Below are 17,184 nucleotides of genomic sequence, written 5' to 3'. Positions count from 1 at the left end.
TCTTACCAGTAGTTTTTGCCTTTCTCCATAGGAGCCCCACAAGTGAGCCAGCCACCGCAGGAACAGAGTGAAGATCTACCTGGAGCCATTTCTTCTGCCCTGGCAGCCATATGTACTGCTCCTGTGGGGCTGCCCAGCTGTTGGGATGCCAAGGAGCAGGTCTGTGCTCAGATTCTTCATCCTTTCTTACTGCAACATGGGAACCTGCAAAGCTGGCCACAGTTTCTACTGAAAGACAGAACAATAAGCTTTGGGCTTCTCTTTGCTCAGGATTTCAAGAAACAAGTGTTCCCATGCTGGTCTGGGCCCCTTGTTCAACATGGAATGGCTAGACTTCCTGAGTGATGGCCATATGGCTCAGCAGGAACTACACAAGTGATAGGGCCACTAAAACTCAGCTAGGGCAGGAGTCAGTTCTCCACTGGCCATGGAGACTCATGATGAATGGGGCCTGAGATTCCTAGTGAACCCAAGAGGGACCAGCAAGGGTCTGAGAGCCCTGGCCAACTGAAAGTCTGTGAGGAATGGAAGCGTACTAAGGGAGATGGGATGGAGTCGAGTATGTCTCCATAGGTCTCTTGGCATTTAGCCAATCAGCTGACTGAGGACAGCAGCCAACTGAGGCCCTCTCTCATCTCTGGCCTGCGGCATCATCTCCTGTGCCTCCACCTTCTCAAGGTACTATGATCCCACAGCTCAGATTCCCAAGACCTCAGATTCCTCTTAACTCCTAGGAAGGGAGGGGAAGGAGGAGAAAAGGAGGGATGGAGATGAGAGGAGGAGGAGGAGACGAGAGAGAGAGAAATTATCTATAGCTGGGCATGGTGATGTACACCTGTAATCCCAGCACTCAGGAGGCAGAGGGAGGCAGGTCTCTATGAGTCTGAGGCTGGTCTGCCAGCCTGCTCCACATAGTGAGTTCTTGGTCAGCTGGACTTAGAGGAGAAGGGTTTCACGGGGAGGCCTGGCTGAGAAGGGCACGGCAGTTCTTGATGGCATCCAGGAAGCAAGGAGAGCATCCCTGTGCTCTGTGCTGTCTGCTTTTCTCTTTTCCCTTTCATTCCGTGCAGGCCCCAGCCTGTGGGATGGTGCCATGCCCGTTCAGGACGGGTTTTCCCTGCTTTGGAAAGACCCTCGCAGAACCACTGAGAGGTGTGCTTTTCCTAGGCTCTCCTTACTCCAGTCATACTGAGGTGTCATACACCCCCCACGTGTGGACACCAGCTCTACTGAGAGGCTTGCCTGCTTTTCAGCTGAGCCTTCCACTGCAGGAGCCCAGGGCTCTTCTGTCCGCTGACAGGCTCCTTCCAACTCCCTCAGGTTCTCTACTCCTGCTGCTATATCAGTGAGCACCTGTGTCATATTCTGGGCCAAGAGCCCGTGGCCTTGGAGTCACTGTTGATGTTGGTCCAGGGCAAGGTAAGCCAGTGAGTGGGTGTCTCACGGTGGTCCCCTCTCACTCAGAGGTTGCTCCGATAGCTCAGGTTTCTTTCGTAGGTAAAAGTAGCAGAGTGGGAAGAGTCCACTGAGGTGGCACTCTACCTCCTATCGCTTCTGGTTTTCAGGCTCCAAGATCTGCCTTCCGGGTGAGTCATAAAGTCAGGCCTCTCCACTGAAGCCCAAGTGTTCCCACAAAGCTAACCCTGGTATATATATAGGGAAGGACAGCCTCAAGCCTTTTCTTAGAAGGGACTGAGGCACAGAGAGTGAGTGGCATTTCTCTACAAAGAACAAGTCTGGATTTGCGTCCCCTTTGGGCCTTGGAGGTAGACACGCAGTATGGATGGAGAGTGCAGTACAGCGAGAGAGAAGGAACCTTACCAGCCTACCATAACCCTCCATTGCATCTCTCTATTTCCAGAATGGAGAAGCTCGGCAGTGAGGTGGCTACTCTTTTTACCCACTCACACATCGTCTCTCTTGTGGTGAGTTGTCAGCCTTCTCCCTCCTCCTTTCTTCCCTTCAGCTGACCCTCTTGGGAGCAGGCAGCCATTGTATTCACAGCAGCGTCTGCAAGCATCTTTATGTCCTGAACACCGTGCAGGTTCTGATGTTCCCTCTTTTCCTCTACCTTTCTCACAGAATGCAGCAGCCTGTCTCTTAGGACAGCTTGGTCAGCAAGGGGTGACCTTTGACCTCCAGCCCCGGGAATGGATCGCTGCAGCTGCACATGCCCTGTCTGCCCCTGCAGAGGTGAGGTACCAGGAAAGGCCCAGGCATGTTTCCTGAGTCCAACACCGGAGCAGCCCTCCTCGGGGAAAGACCAAATCCAGTAATCCGGAAGCAAACTGTGGAATGGAAAAGCAGTGAATGGAAGCCTCTCCTCCTTGTCTTTGCCACCAGACCCTGGGCTGCCCTGGGCCTGTGCTGGTCAGGGCCTCTTTCTGATACAGAACTTTGAAAGAACTGGAGGCTCCAGTTATCAGAGGCGAGAGACTCCCCTGCCTGCTTCTGTCCCTTGCCGGAGTTCATGCTCTTGAGGCTGAAGTCCTTCCTGATGCTCTATTCTCATCCCTTCCACTGCAGTGTCCACTCTGCCCTTCCCACTTTGTCTCTAACATGGAGAAGTGGCTGCTACTCAGTGTGTTCTTTAGGAACGCAGGCCATTATGTGGCCTCCTGTTTTGTTTTCTTCTTTTCCTTTCCAAGCCCTTTGGAACTCTTCTATTGCTGTTGTTTTGTTTTGTTTTTCAAGACAGGGTTTGCCTATGTAGCCCAGGCTGTCTGGAACTCAATCTGTAGACCAGGCTATCCTTGAACTGAGAGATTCATCTGCCTCTGCCTCCCTCTTGAATCTGTGTTCCTCTTGCCTCTCTCTGTTAGGTCCGGCTGACTCCACCATGTAGCTGTGGCTTCTACGATGGTCTCCTCATTCTTCTGCTTCAGCTCCTTACTCAGGTATAGGTGTGCTGTGAGACTGGGGGAAAGCCGAGGCAGGAACTGGGCAGATTTTGGAGCCACTGGAATGTAGAAATGCAGAGCAGCTTGAAATCCCTCCTGTCCTCAGCAGGACCCCTGAAGGGGGCTGCTCAACTGCATCCCCAAGGATCCAATAGGATAAAAGCGGTTTCTCTGGGGCTTGGGGCTTATGGGTTGTTTTTATTATTATTATTATTATTATTATTATTATTATTATTATTATTACTATTACTATTATTACTATTGTTTAGATGAAAAGCTTTCTTTACTCAAAGATAGGAGTGTTAATGAATCCCAGGTCAGCCTTGGCTACACAGTGAGTTTGAGGCTAGCCTGAGGTACATAAGATCCTGTCTCAGCTGGGCGGTGGTATGCATGCCTTTAATCCCAGCACTTGGGAGGTAGAGGCAGGTGGATTGCTGTGAGTTAAAAGCCAGCCTGGTCTATAAAGCAAGTCCAGGACAGTCAAGGCTACACAGAGAAACCCTGTCTTGAAAAACAAAACAAAAAAACAAACAAAAAAATCCTGTCTCAACAGAAAAATGGTTTTTGTTTTTGTTTTTTGTTTTTTGTTTTTTAATAAGCTTTGTACAAAGCTTGGCCTTCCCATGAGCAGATCTGAACAGGCTAATTTCCTGGTTCTCAATAGGCACATACATAGCTTGAGAGATTGGGTTACATTATGATAGGAAAGGAACATAAGCTGGGTGTGGTGGTAGACTTATAGTCCTAGGGTTTGAGAGGCTGAGGCAGGAGGATCATGGTTTCAGGACAGCCTGAGTACCTGATGAGATTTTCTCTTTTTCTTTCTTTCCTCAATTATTTATTTATTTAGTTAGTTAGTTAGTTTTTGCTTTTGTTTTTTGAGACAAGGTTTTCTCTGTGTAGCCTTGGCTGTCCTAGACTTGCTTTGTAGACCAGGCTGGCCTCGAACTCACAGTGATCCACTTGTCTCTGTCTCCTGAGTGCTGGGATTAAAGGTGTGTGCCACCACGCCCGGCTTCATTTATTTATTTTTAAATTTTTATTTATTTATTGTATGAATGCTCTATTTTGCATGTATACCTGTAATCCAGAAGAGGGCATTAGATCACATTACAGATGGTTGTGAGCCACCATGTGGTTGCCAGGAATTGAACTCAGGAACTCTGGAAGAACAGACAGTGCTCTTAACCACTGAGCCATCTCTCCAGCTTCCCCTTCCCCTTTCTTGAGATAGAGTTTCTCTGTGTAATAGCCCTGGCTACCCTGGAACTTACTCTGTAGATGGCGCTGGCCTGGAACTCAGAGATCAGCCTGCCTCTGCCTCCTGAGTGCTGGGATTAAATGTGTGCACCACCACCACCTGGCTGACATACTATTTTCTAAAAAGAAGGAAAGGAAGGAGGGAGAAAGGAAAGGATTAAAGATACAGGGGAAATGGAAAAGGAAATATAGAAATAATAGATGGGAAGACTGAAGGAATGATTTCTGTTGACTCTGTGTCCCTGTATATCAGGGACAGAAATGACAAAAGGCATTTCGACTCCTGATTTGTGCACATCCTCCTCTCCAACAGGGGAAGCCTAGCCTGATCAGGGATGTGGCTAGTTCAGAGGTGTGGACCATTCTGTGGCATCGATTTTCCATGGCTCTGAGGCTACCCGAGGAGGTGTCTATCCAGGAAGAGGACCTGTCACTATCAAGTCCATCCAGCCTGGAGCCGGACTGGACACTGATTTCACCTCAAGGTGTCTTTCTCTTAGCATAGCTTCTTTTCAAGGTTCCTTTTTGAAAGGCAGCAGCTTAGAACTGGGTTAGCCTACAGGTAGCTGCTTCTACTGTGTGCAGAGAGGGTGTCAGAAACTATAATGGAGCTGCTCCTCAATGGAGAACAGAAGGGACCAGACAGGTCATGAGGCCTCTGGGTGATCAGAGGCGTCTGGGCCTCTTGCTTGCTTTGCTACGTCTGTGTTCTCTGTTGTTTTCAGGCATGGCAGCCTTGCTACACCTGGCCATGGCCATCTTCACCCAGGAGCCCCAGCTCTGCCTGAGCCACCTGTCCCAGCATGGAAGCATCCTCATGCTGACTCTGAAGCACCTGCTTTCTCCCAGCTTCTTGCGTCACCTGAGCCAGGCGTGAGTCTCAACTAGAGAACTAGCAGAGTCAGAGCCAGCGAGGGGAGGTGGAGGTGGGGGCAGCAAGGAGTAGCTGACAGCTTGCATCAGAAGGTTAGAGGCGGGGTAAGGGTTAGGCTGGGAACCTAAGGAGTTGCTGAGATCAGGAATGTGGAGAGGAAATGTGATGTGAGAGAGGGAAGCGTCATAAAGTGTAAGTCTGTTCTGCTCCCTTCCTAGGCCTCAGGGGCCCGAGTTTCTCCCTGTTGTGGTACTCTCCGTGTGCAAGCTGCTCTGTTTCCCCTTTGCCCTGGATATGGATGATGGCCTCCTTGTAGGTATCTTGGCTGATCTCAGAGACTCAGAAGTGGCAGCCTACCTGCTGCAGGTACTTGGAGGAATTTACCCAGGTGTGAAGGTGGGACAGGAAGACGGCCAATGTGGCATCCTCTGAGACTCGCATCCCGGCAGGTCTAGGCTCTCCTAGGCCCTCAGAGAGTAGGGCACCTAGCTTGACTGAAGGGTTGGAGTGCAGGCAGCACTCAGACCCAGATGTGGACATGCAGCTGGAGCTGAGCTAGTGTCTCTCCCATCCACTGGTCTCTCATCTGATTCTGTTGGAACTCAGTAGGGAGGCACTGTAGCTCAGCTCCTTGGCCAGGAATTTCTGCACTGGCACGTTTTGGCATTATGTGTTGGGTCTTTGGAGGCAGAAACTGTACCCTTGCAGAGCCAGGTATAAGTGTAGAAAGGACCTGCTTTTGGGCCCCTATGGGTTTCATGGGCTATTTCTGTCCTTGGCTTGGCATTTCTCTCTCCCAGCTTCTGGCTGTCCTTCCCCATTACAGTATACCTTTCCCTCTCCTGACCTCCTTTGCCTGAACTCTCTTTTCTCCCAGGTCTGCTGCCACCACCTTCCACTGTTACAAGCAGAGCTGCCCATTGGCCTCCTCACACGCCTCGCCCTCATGGATCCCACCTCTCTCAAGCAGTTTGTGAACACAGTGACTACCTCTTCTAAAACCATCATCTCCTTCCTCTCTGTTGTTCTACTGAGTGACCAGTCCCTCATGATCTCTGACCTTCTGTCCCTGCTGACCCATACTGCTCGGGTGCTATCCCACGGCCACTTGTCCTTTATCCAAGAGCTCCTGTCTGGTCCTGATGAATCCTATCTGCTATTGCGCAGCCTCCTGGGCCACTCAGAGAATATTGTGCGGGTCCGTACTTACAGGCTCCTGGGACACTTATTACAACACAGCATAGCCCTACGTGGGGCACTACAGAACCAGGCTGGACTGCTCAGCCTTGTGCTGCTAGGTCTTGGAGACAAAGACCCTGCTGTGCGACGCAGTGCCAGCTTTGCTGTGGGCAATGCAGCTTACCAGGCTGGTCCCTTGGGACCTTCCCTGGCAGCTGCAGTGCCCAGTATGACCCAGCTGCTTGGAGATCCTCAGGATGGTATCCGGCGTAATGCTGCATCAGCTCTGGGCAATCTGGGACTTGAAGGATTGGGCAAGGAGCTATTAAAGTGCCAAGTACCCCAGCGGCTCCTAGAAATGGCATGTGGAGACCCTCAGCCAGCTGTCAAGGAGGCCGCCCTCATTGCCCTTCGGAGCCTCCGACAGGAGCCCTGTATTCATCAGGTAAAGCCCGAGGAGCAGAGGCCTTGCAGTTCATGGCGTCTCTCTAATGTAGTGTGTGAGGACATAGGACACTTAGATATACAAAAGATTCCCTGTCCGAGTGTGAGAAACTCAAGGACTTTATGTTGGAGATGGGTTTCCCAAGCCTACCCAGAGAAAGGAAGGGATCTGGAAGGCTCCAGGGGGCCAGGACATGCCTGAAGCAGAAGCAGGAGGGGGAACCAGAAGACACTGAGGCCATTAAAGTGCCAACTGTTTTTGTTTTTAGTACGGTGCTAAGAAGTTTACCTTTGTAGACTTGTTTAAGATTATTATTACCCTGATTTTGCAGGTGAGGAAAATAAAACCTAAACAATTCAGTAACTTGTCAAAGTTACAATGCTACCAGATGGGACTAGGCTTTAAAACTGGGTCTAGAGCCTACTCTTATCAAATACCATGTTATTCTGCTTCTTTTGCCTTAATATTGAGTCTCTAAAGACCCCAGTGGGATTCACACATCTGAGACATCACAGAGTAGACTAGGTCAGTGTGGTGGCATTAAAGCCACAGGTATTTGACAGGACAGTGCTGGCACTAAAAGACTTTCTGGCAATCCATAAGGGGGAACAATAAAGGAGATGCTTGGTTGGAGATGAGGGACCCACTGTGAGGCAGATACCTGTCTTACTGTGAGTTACTTCTGCTCTCCTTAACCTCTTACTGGGGACACGTGACTAGGTCACCTGGTGTATTGATTTTTATGGCCAGTACCCAAAGAGAGTAGAAAGAAAAGCCTTTGTTGATTTATAGCTCTTGAGACTTTTGGATCAGTGTATTCCGAATCCATAAAAGGCCCATTTCCCTTTTCCCGGTTAAAGGGGAATCCCTTGCATGTGCCTGCACCACCATTTCTCACCCTCATGTCACATCCTGTCATTTGCTTCCTAACCCGCAGGCGCTGGTATCCCTGGGCGCCAGTGAGAAGTTAGCCTTGCTCTCTTCAGAGAATCAGTTACTGCGGAATAGCAGCACCAGGCCTGCCTCTGCCAGACACTGCAGGAAACTCATCCACCTCCTGCGCCGACCCACAGCACATGAGCCCTGACTCCTGGGGCTCCACTTCCAGCCTTCACGATCCTACTGTTGCCAAGTCTTCCTCACTCAGCTGAGAGCTGAAGAGACTGAAAAAGAGTGATAAGCTGCCAACTCCCCTACAACCGAGAAGCTAAAAGAGATTTTCTTATTAAAGCTCCTTTCCCTAGATTCACAAAGATCTGAATCAGTAAACTTCATCACTGTTGGTGCCAGGAGAAACTCCTTCCTTTCTACATGCAGGGCTCTTTCCTCCAGTAATGTGCCTTTAACCCCAGGACCACACCACTCACCCAGGCCTTAGAAAACAGATAGCTTTATGGATCTCCTGTAATCTGCCCCACTATTTTTGCCTTAACCACACTGGTCTCTAACTCAGCCCTATCCTGTGGAGATAAATGTCATCACCCCTATTGGTGAGGGGCTCCTCCACCCTTAGCTTGTTTTCCTTCCATGGGTGGTGAGAGTGTATCTACAGATAACACACACACACACACACACACACACACACACACACACACACACTTATTCTATTTGTAAACACTTAGTGAAAAATGTGCCTCACCCTACTTGAAACTTCCAAGGTAAGGGGTTGGGAGGCTCGGTGCCTCCTCTGCCTTCTCTTGACACTGGAAGCCCTGTGATCCTGTACACACAGGATCCTGGTGTGGAGAACTGTTTATACCTTTCAAGACAAGACCAATGGCGCTGATGCACAGAAGACTGGGATTAAACAGAGGTAAATCAGGGTGCTTTGAGATGATAATACACTCAGGTTTTTGTTTGTTTTTTGTCTATAGAGTTTTATTCAGTGGGTGTCTGAGTCTAGAAGAAGGTGCTGGGCCTCTTGGTGGTGCAGAGTGGCTTGTGCTAGCACCACAACACGTGGTGGAGCAGCGGGAACTTGATCTTGGAGTCGGGGAACTGCTTGACAGCTGGCCGGTGCTTGCCAGCTGCAATCTCTTCCACCTTCATGATATGGATGGAGTGCGCACGGGCACAGTGCTGGGCACCCATGTTGCCGTACCACTGCATGACAATGCCAGCAGTGGTTAGGTCCCGATACTCTCGGTACATGTGTATGCCGCTGCGGGAGTCATAGCGCAACCAGATGCCGAAGTTCTTTACCGGAAGCAGTGACTTCTCAAACACCTGCCCGCAGTACACTATCTCCCCAGATGACTTCATCGTCATCTTCAGCTGTGACATGAAGTACCAGAAGTGGGGCTTGGCCACCACATGGTTAGGCGCAAAGATGCTCATTCGGTACAGAGGTGGCATATGGCACTTCAGGGTGGGCAAGCAGCGCGCCACCACCTTGTACTCCCGAAGCGTGCCCTACATTCATTTTAATAGTTAGTGCAGCGTCAATATATGTGTACTCCTAGCTGCTCTGAAAGAGTGGCTATTTATGGAGACCAGGATTTACCAGAAAAGAGTGTTTGACAGTCCCATTAGTTAGAATTGCACGTAACTGGACATGTCAATTTACCTGAAAGGGTGTTTGGCAGACACATTAGTTAGAATCTAACTGCATGTGTATTAGGAAGCTTAACTGGGACACACTTCCAGGGCTCTGACCACTCCATCCCATAATAGGGGAGACGCCTCTTGGTGTGGCTCAGTGGTGAGTGCTTGTTATGTATGAGATTCTGGGTTCAGTCCCCATCAGACAGGAATGGGAAGAAAGGTGCCTTTTTGTCCTTTCTTAATTAAAGTTTGTAAGAAATGAAAGATGACTGTGATTATTTGTATTTTATAAGGAGCTTTCTCATTATCTGCTGTATTTAGTTATACTTCAGCAAAAGTAAGACTTCTCTAAGACCCTCTTTAAATACACACAGACACTTCTTTTTTTGAGACAGGGTTTCTCTGTATAGCCCTGGCTGTTGTAGAACAGGCTGTCCTTGAACTGAGAGATCTACCTGCCTCTGCCACCTGAGTGCTGGCATTAAAGGTGTGTGCCACCACCACCAACCCCACACACACGCGCCTGTACTTTATATACCAGATACTGTTTGAAGCTCTAGAAATGGAATTGTGCCTGCCACAGAGATTCCATTCTGGTTGGGAAAATGGGAAACTTGTCCAAATAAGTGAGTTGGAGCTCAGTGGAGTGGCAGCTACTCAAGATGCTGAGGCAGGAGGATTACATTCTTGGAAGTCCAAGACCCATCTGAAGAACATAGCAAGAATCAATCTCACAAAATAAGCCAATTAAATGAATTGTATAGAAAGGAGATTCTATAAGTGCTTTGGAATAAAAACAGCAGAGAAGTGTTTAAGAAATACCTTTGTCAGCCAGGCGTGGTGGTGCACGCCTTTAATCTCAGCACTAAGGAGGCAGAGGCAGGCGAATCGCTGTGAGTTCGAGGCCAACCTGGTCTACAAAGTGATTCCAGGACAGCCAAGGCTAACACAGAGAGACCCTGTCTTGGAAAAACAAACAAACAAACAAACAAACAAACCTTTGTACTTTGTACACAAACCCTGTCTTGAAAAACCAAAAACCGCCAGGCGTGGTGGCGCTCACCTTTAATCCCAGCACTCAGGAGGCAGAGGCAGGCGGATCGCTGTGAGTTCGAGGCCAGCCTGGTCTACAAAGTGAGTCCAGGATGGCCAAGGCTACACAGAGAAACCCTGTCTCGAAAAACCAAAAAAAAAAAAAAAAAAAAAAAACCAAAAAAAAAAAAAAAAAAAAGAAAGAAAGAAAGAAAAAGAAAAAGAAAAACCAAAAACCACCAGGTGTAGTGGTGCATGCCTTTAATCCTAGCACTCGGGAGGCAGAGGCAGGTGGATTGCTGTGAGTTCTAGGACAGCCAAGGCTACACACAAAAAAAACCCTGTCCCAAAAAACCAAAGCTCCCCCCCCAAAAAAAAGAAAGAAAGAAAGAAAAGAAAAACCAAATCAAAACAAAACAAAGTACTAAGCTGGATGGTCAGGGCAGGCCCTTACCTAGAAGGTGCATTTGAGTTCACATTTGAAGGAAGTGGCTTGCACTTTGAAGAAAGTTTCCTGAGGGAAATAGAGAGGATGATCACTCCAAAGGTCCTGATACAGAAGCATGCCTGCCATGCTTGAGTGGTGAGGAAACCAGTTTACATAAAGCAGAGATGGGAGACACAGCCAGACTGGAGACTCATGCGTGTGACTTCATCACTAAGTATGCAGAAGAAGCAGAATTGTGAATTTGAAGCCAGCTTAGACCATATAGTGAGGCCCTAATTAAGAAAAGAGAGTAGCCTTTAATCCCAGCACTCGGGAGGCAAAGGCAGGCGGATCTCTGTGAGGTCGAGGCTATCGGGGTCTACAAAGCGAGTCCAGGACAGCCAAAGCTACACAGAAAAACCCTGTCTCGAAAAACCAACCAAACAAACAAACAAAAAAGAGTAGAATAAAGTAATGATGGGGCCAGATGCTGCAGGCTTTGTAGAGCTCGTGGGGTTGGTTAAGAGTTTTTAAACGGGAGGGCTTAGCACAGAGGAGCAATGTGATTTACCTTATGTTCCAAGAAGGGTTACTCTGAGAGCCAGGGAGTGGCTCAGTGTATAAGTAACTGCTAACTAGGAGGACCTGATTCCAGACCCTCAGGACCCATATAAAAGCTGCGCATAGTGGTGTGCTGTGCTTCTGTAATCTGAGCGCTGTGAGGGTAGAGATAGGCAGATCCTCCGGCTTTGCTAGTCTGATAGCCAAAACAGCTCCAGGCTCACTGAGACCCTGTCTGAAAAAATAAAGTGGGGAGTGTCACTCGCACACAATCCCTTTGTCCTGGTGCTATGAACTGTGGAGAACAAAGGAGGATGGGAGGCAGGGTGAGTGATTAAGAAATGGCCCAGGCAAGTTTGAGGCCAGCCTGGTCTACAAAGTGATTTTAGGACAGCAAAGGCTACACAGAGAAACTCTGTCTTGAAACCCCACCCCCCAAAATGGCAATAGATAGTGGTATCTTTTTTACTTTTTTGAGACAAAGTCTTGTTATGTAGCCTTGTCTGGCTTAGGATTTACTATGTAGACTAGGAGAGCTTCAAACTCATAGAAGTCTGTCTTCCTCTGCCTCCCAAGTGCTGGGCCTCAGTGCATGCATCACCACACCCAGCAGAGAATGGCATCTTGAACTGGGTATATCGAGGAAGCAAAATGTAGTCAGATTTTTTTGTTTGTTTCCTTTTTTGTTTTTTGAGACAGGGTTTCTCTGTGTAGCTCTGGCTATCCTGGAACTGGCTTTGTAGACCAGGCTGGCCTTGAATTTACAGAGATCTGCCTGCCTCTGCCTCAGGAGTGCTGAGATTAAAGGCGTGCGCCACTACCGCCTGGCTCAAAGTAGTCAGGTTTTAAATAAAGTTTGAATATAAGGCAAACAATGTCTTATCTGGTCGGATGTGGGAAGGTGACCAAAAAGTAAGCAGGCAAGGATAACATCAAGGTTTCAGCCTGAGGGACTGGAAGAAGGAAGACACCAGTGGGATGGTGACAGGGTCGGGAGAGTCAGCTTTGGACACATCAAGTCTTTTGGCTGGAAAGTTTCAAAATAGGAAGTAGAGGTAAGAGGTTATATATTTCTATGATCTCAGAATAATTATAAATTCAAAGCCAGATCAGTTTGGGGGCGTGGTGTTCACGACATGTGGAGGACAGAGGGCAACATCAGGTGTCTATGGCTCTCCACCTTAATTTTGAAAAAGGGTCTCAGGCTGGAGAGATGGCTCAGCGGTTAAGAGCCCTGGCTGCTCTTCCAGAGGTCATGAGTTCAATTCCCAGCAACTACATGGTGGCTCATAGCCACCTATAATGTGATCTGATGTCCTCTTCTGGCATGCTGGTGTACATGCAGGTAGAGCACTGTACACATAATAAATAAATAAACTTTAAAAAAAAAAAAGGGTCTCACTGAACCAAAGCCTGTCTTGAAAACAAACACACAGACGTGTACCCCATATACATACATTAAAGCCAATGAACATCACCATCTGAATGGATACCATGCTCTTTTTTGGAGGGTGTGGGGGGGGGGTATTTTAACACAAGGTTTCTGTGTGTAGCCTTGGCTGTCCTGGAACTCACTCTGTAAACCAGGCTGGCCTAGAACATAGAGATCTGATTGCCTCTGCCTCCCAAGTGCTGGGATTAAAGGTGTGTGCCACTACCACCTTTTGTTCTCGGCAAAAACAATGTTCTTTTGTTGTTTCGGCAATTTAAGCAAATCTCAATTTACTCATAAGTACTTGGTGTATGTATTAACAGTAGGACTGTTTGCTTTTAGCAAAATTACAGTACTATACCAAATGACAAAATAGTAATAGTTTAATATTAACTACTTCATCTTCCATTGGTGGTATTTACTCATAGTTTGTTCAAATGGCGGTCTAAACAGACCATTGGATAGATTGTCTTACAAGACTCAATATAGGGGCCAAGGAGATGGCTCAGTGTAAAAAGTACTTGCTGTACAAGCATAAGTGTCTGAGTTTGATGGCCAGAACCATAATAAACACCAGGCACTATGATGCATGAACACACACAAATGTACACACATATGCACTTAGTAGAAAATAGTTTTGGATATGGTTGATACCATTTCATTAAAGAAATGTTTAATTGACCAGCAGAATTTCCCACAATTAGACTTGTTGATATGCAGTTCATGCAGTGGATTGGCTGCAGGTGGCTGTGGCCCTTTTTAGCTCAGCTGTTGTCTCTCCTTTTTTCGGTCATCTTGGAGGCAAGACCCGAAAGAGCCGAACAGTATACTTCTTTCTCAGCTCTTTGGAAAGTAGGGAAGACATGATCTTCCTCCGAATGTGAGAAGGTGTTTTGAAATGGTGTTTGCGGCTCTTGCTTCGGTCAGAAGTCACGAGGGATTAAACTTTATTTTGGCTATGCAGTGATGGCTGCAAAAGGAACAAAACAAAACAAAACGAAAACAAAAGCTTTATTTTTTAAAAAAATTATTATGTATACAGTGCTCTGCTTACATGTACACCTGCAGACCAGAAGAGGGCGTCATATCACATTATAGATGGTTGTGAGCCACCATGTGGTTGCTGGGAATTGAACTCAGGACCTCTGGAAGAGCAGTCAGTGCTCTTAATCTCTGAGCCATCTCTCTAGCCCCTAATTATGCAGTTTTGAAGCTGCTTCTCCATTCTTTCTAATGTCTTTTCCAGGGTTCTCAGGTGTCCCATGTGATCTTTCTGTTGACCAATCAGTAGCATATCCACAACTGGGATACGAACCTCACAGGGATGCTTCTCTTTCCTGTCACTTTGGTACCGCTTCTTGACTTCTTGAAACTTTTCTACTCCTGGACTCTCTTATCTTCTAGCATCTTGTGCTCTGGATTTCCTCGCTGAAGTCTCTTACATTTCTGCTCCCAGCTCTGTGAAACTTTTGCTTGCAGCCCTGACTTGGGCATGCACGGTACGCTATTCAGCACAGTCTGTCTTGACATCCTGCTCATAAGCTTGTTGTTGCTCTGCGTAGTGGATGGCTCGGTACTGCAGAAGCCCAAAGATCTGCTCATAGGCCTGACGGTGGTTACGTGATGAGTGTTTCTTGTCCAAGCTTTAATACCTGGCAGGGGAAGGCAGTGACTGGTCAGGTTCTCTTCTTTGATCTTGGAGGGTCAGTGGCCAGGTGTTCAAAGACTTCCCCCGGTCACCTCTGAGCTTTATTAGTTTTGACTGTATTCACAACTTTTCATTTCCTGTGGAAATATGAACAAATATGTGTTCCCATTGCAATACATTTTGCTGATTTGAATTCTGTTAACATATCCTCATAGCGTATAGGTTGATTTAATTCCACAGGGTTTTTTTCTCCTTTCTTTCTTTCTTTTTTTTTTTAATTTATTTATTATTGTTATGTATTGAGTGTTCTTCCTGCATGTACACAGATCACATTACAGATGGTTGTGAGCCACCATGTGGTTTCTGGGAATTGAACTCAAGACCTTTGGAAGAGCAGGCAGAGCTCTTAACCACTGAGCCATCTCTCCAGCCCTCTTCTTTCTTTCTTTTCTTTTTTTTTTTTTTTCCGAGACAGGGTCTCTCTTGTGTTAGCCTTGGCTGTCCTGGGCTCACTTTGTAGATCAGGCTGGCCTCAAACTCACAGAGATCTGCCTGCCTCTGCCTCCCAAGTACTGGGATTAAAGGCCTAGTTTTAATACCCTACAGTAATGATGTCCCTGGCACATTTGCTCTTTTCTGAGGGGAGGTGGAGGTTGGGTCTGAGGGAAAAGGGAGGTGGGGAGAGAGACTAGGGGGAGAGGAGGGAAGAAAACCTTCAGCTGGGATGTAATATATGAGAGAAGAATACATTTAAAAAAGGAAAAAACATAACCCTCAGACTGGAGAGATGGCTTATTGATCAAGAGCATAACATGAGTTGCTCTTGCACTGGACTCACATCAGACATCTCACAACTGCCTGTAACTCCAGCCCAAGGGACTCTGATTCCTCTGGCTTCCTCAGGCACTATTATGCAGATAACCCCCACAGACACATGCACATACCCCACCGCCTACAGACACATACACTTACCCATCCATACACAGACACCTGGCTAATGAAAAATAATATTAAAAAAAAAATAGCCGGGTGTAGTGGCACATGCCTTTAACCCCAACACTCATGAAGCAGAGGCAGGCAGATCAAATGGGAGGTGGGTGGCACTAGACTCAAGTTGCCTTGCTTGAGACTTAGCCCATTTCTAGAACTGAAATGGTTATAAGCAAACTGAAAGACAAAACAAATGTACCAGTATGCCCCGGCCTGCCGGGGTTCGACTAACGCTTGGGAGGAAAATTTTCCTGTATAGAGACAGAACACTAGACATGAAGAAGGGGGCAAGTCTGCATTCTGATCAAACCCCGCTTATTGAAAATTTTCACAGAGTTTATATAGGCACAGAGGCATGGGTATTTGCGTTAGCAAGGGTTGCTATGGATACCTAACTCTGAAATGTTCCAGCAGGTATCTACCTTTACAGCTGCTATAATTGCAGGAGAGAAATTCCAGGAAAGTTGTGAAGGATCTGGTTAGTCAGGAAAAAGCTCCCAGAACTGCTGCTCGAAGGCAGCTGGCCTTTAATCTGATCTTATCAGTAGTCTTACCGGAAAAGGAGTAGCTCGGGGGTCTGGAGTGACGAGCCCCCACAATAAACCACAATAGGTGTCTAACTGCCGACCTACGACAAGGTCAGCTAGTTTCTGGTGAATGGCAGACTTCTGGAGAAATAGGAACCTAGGCTCTGACAAGATGGCTGAACATTGGCCATGTAGCCCGTCCCCTATACAGGTACGGTGAGAAAAAAGGACCAAATTCATAATTGCCACTGTCCTGAGAGGCAGCAGGCTCCATTCAGCCAGAAACCAAATTCTAAGCAGCCTATCCAGTAACCGGGCTCTGCCTGAATCAGAAAAACAGACCTAGTCTGAAACTCCTACAGAAGATTCTTAGTCACAAGAGTCACACAAAGACAAAAAAAGGAAGCAAAGCACAAACCGAAAAAATCAAACTGCGGGAGCGACCCGCTTTGTCTCCCAAACTCGAGGTTGTCTGTCTCGTCCTTATGTCTGTCAGTCTCATCAACACTACACATACACAACAGTCGTTGGACACACAAACATGTTCAGTTCGCTGATTATGTGAGGTTGCGAGTCCTAGTCTTAACGTCTGTCCAATGGTCAATTACTACCGTCAAGGGGTTAGATTCCTTCTGTCCCATGAGTCTGACACAAACAAACGAGTAGACAAACACAAAAACGCATAGACAAATACAAAAACAGGCGCCTAAAACTGAAACCAAATCTGCTTTACAGCGGCCAAATCGGGAGACTGGTTGCTCCAGCTCCCCGCGAGTGGAGCATCTCCAGATCTCCCCAACAGGGGGTACACCATCCCCTGGCAGATGCATCTCGCAGATGCAGAGTGGTGACTTCCACAAGCTTGGACCGGTCCAACCAAAATGAAACCAAGAGACAGACAATCGGCACAACGAGACACCCAACAAGCTGTGGCCACCTTACCTTTCCCCGGCTAGAGGCTCGGTTCTCAGGTGGGCTCTTATCAGGTGTTCGGGACAGGTATGTCCCGAGGGTGTGGTTTTTCTTGGAAAGTATAGAACAGCCTGAGGATCTTGCAGATCCTCTGCTCGACAGGTCCGAATTTACAGCCTTCTCCCTCTCACCACTTCGATGTCTCTTAACCCTTCCCCCCCAACTCCCCCCCAACCCCCAGCCCCCTCCCCACCCCCCCATGTGCCACATTGATGGTCCTTGTTTTGCAATACAATAGCCAGGCCAGAGTTCCACTACCCCTCACTTAATCCTAGGCCCAAAAAGTCTTATCACAGATGTTTATCTCAGTGGGGTATCCGTGGGGTCAAGCCACCCAAGACTGCTTTCACCTTCCACAGATTATGATAGGCCCTGGTCCCAGCACATCCT

The 17,184-nt window shown here is 47.7% G+C and overlaps 3 protein-coding genes and 1 long non-coding RNA gene across 4 annotated transcripts in view; 2 read left to right on the top strand and 2 right to left on the bottom strand.

The window, feature by feature from the left end:
* The window catches only part of STK36 (serine/threonine kinase 36), a 28,823-nt gene extending 20,909 nt beyond the window's left edge, over window positions 1-7,914 (top strand). Inside the window, 13 exon segments of the mRNA XM_084778459.1 lie at window positions 32-159; window positions 574-678; window positions 1,321-1,419; window positions 1,498-1,586; window positions 1,862-1,925; window positions 2,083-2,193; window positions 2,823-2,897; window positions 4,477-4,648; window positions 4,889-5,036; window positions 5,256-5,403; window positions 5,915-6,661; window positions 7,599-7,719; window positions 7,722-7,914. Of these exon segments, the coding sequence (XP_084634585.1) occupies window positions 32-159; window positions 574-678; window positions 1,321-1,419; window positions 1,498-1,586; window positions 1,862-1,925; window positions 2,083-2,193; window positions 2,823-2,897; window positions 4,477-4,648; window positions 4,889-5,036; window positions 5,256-5,403; window positions 5,915-6,661; window positions 7,599-7,719; window positions 7,722-7,741 (2,027 nt within the window). The 3' untranslated portion in view covers window positions 7,742-7,914.
* Window positions 7,915-8,053: 139 nt separating this feature from the next.
* Window positions 8,054-9,458, bottom strand: LOC311595638 (large ribosomal subunit protein eL20-like). The gene has a single exon (XM_084778555.1). The coding sequence runs from the start codon at window positions 9,014-9,016 to the stop codon at window positions 8,606-8,608; it is 411 nt and encodes a 136-aa protein (XP_084634681.1). The 5' UTR covers window positions 9,017-9,458; the 3' UTR covers window positions 8,054-8,605.
* Window positions 9,459-13,292: 3,834 nt separating this feature from the next.
* LOC311595646 lies at window positions 13,293-16,929 on the bottom strand. The gene is made up of 2 exons (XR_014778517.1): window positions 16,765-16,929; window positions 13,293-14,442 (listed from the first exon to the last, which is right to left on the bottom strand). It is a non-coding gene; the product is annotated as an uncharacterized lncRNA (long non-coding RNA).
* Window positions 16,731-17,184, top strand: part of TTLL4 (tubulin tyrosine ligase like 4) — a 52,223-nt gene continuing 51,769 nt past the window's right edge. The window contains exon 1 of the mRNA XM_084778463.1: window positions 16,731-16,793. The gene's annotated coding sequence lies outside the window, so the exon portion shown is untranslated. The remainder of the gene's footprint in view (window positions 16,794-17,184) is intronic.

This window comes from Acomys minous (assembly GCF_964271855.1).
Source record: "Acomys minous genome assembly, chromosome: 4".
Lineage (NCBI taxonomy): Eukaryota > Metazoa > Chordata > Mammalia > Rodentia > Muridae > Acomys > Acomys minous.
The sequence above is the reverse complement of the archived record's forward strand: the minus strand, read 5'-3'. Positions and strand labels throughout refer to the sequence as shown.

Excerpts from the sequence above, each read along its gene's own strand:
- LOC311595638 (XM_084778555.1), bottom strand. The coding sequence starts at position 9,016 with ATGCCACCTCTGTACCGAATGAGCATCTTTGCGCCTAACCATGTGGTG.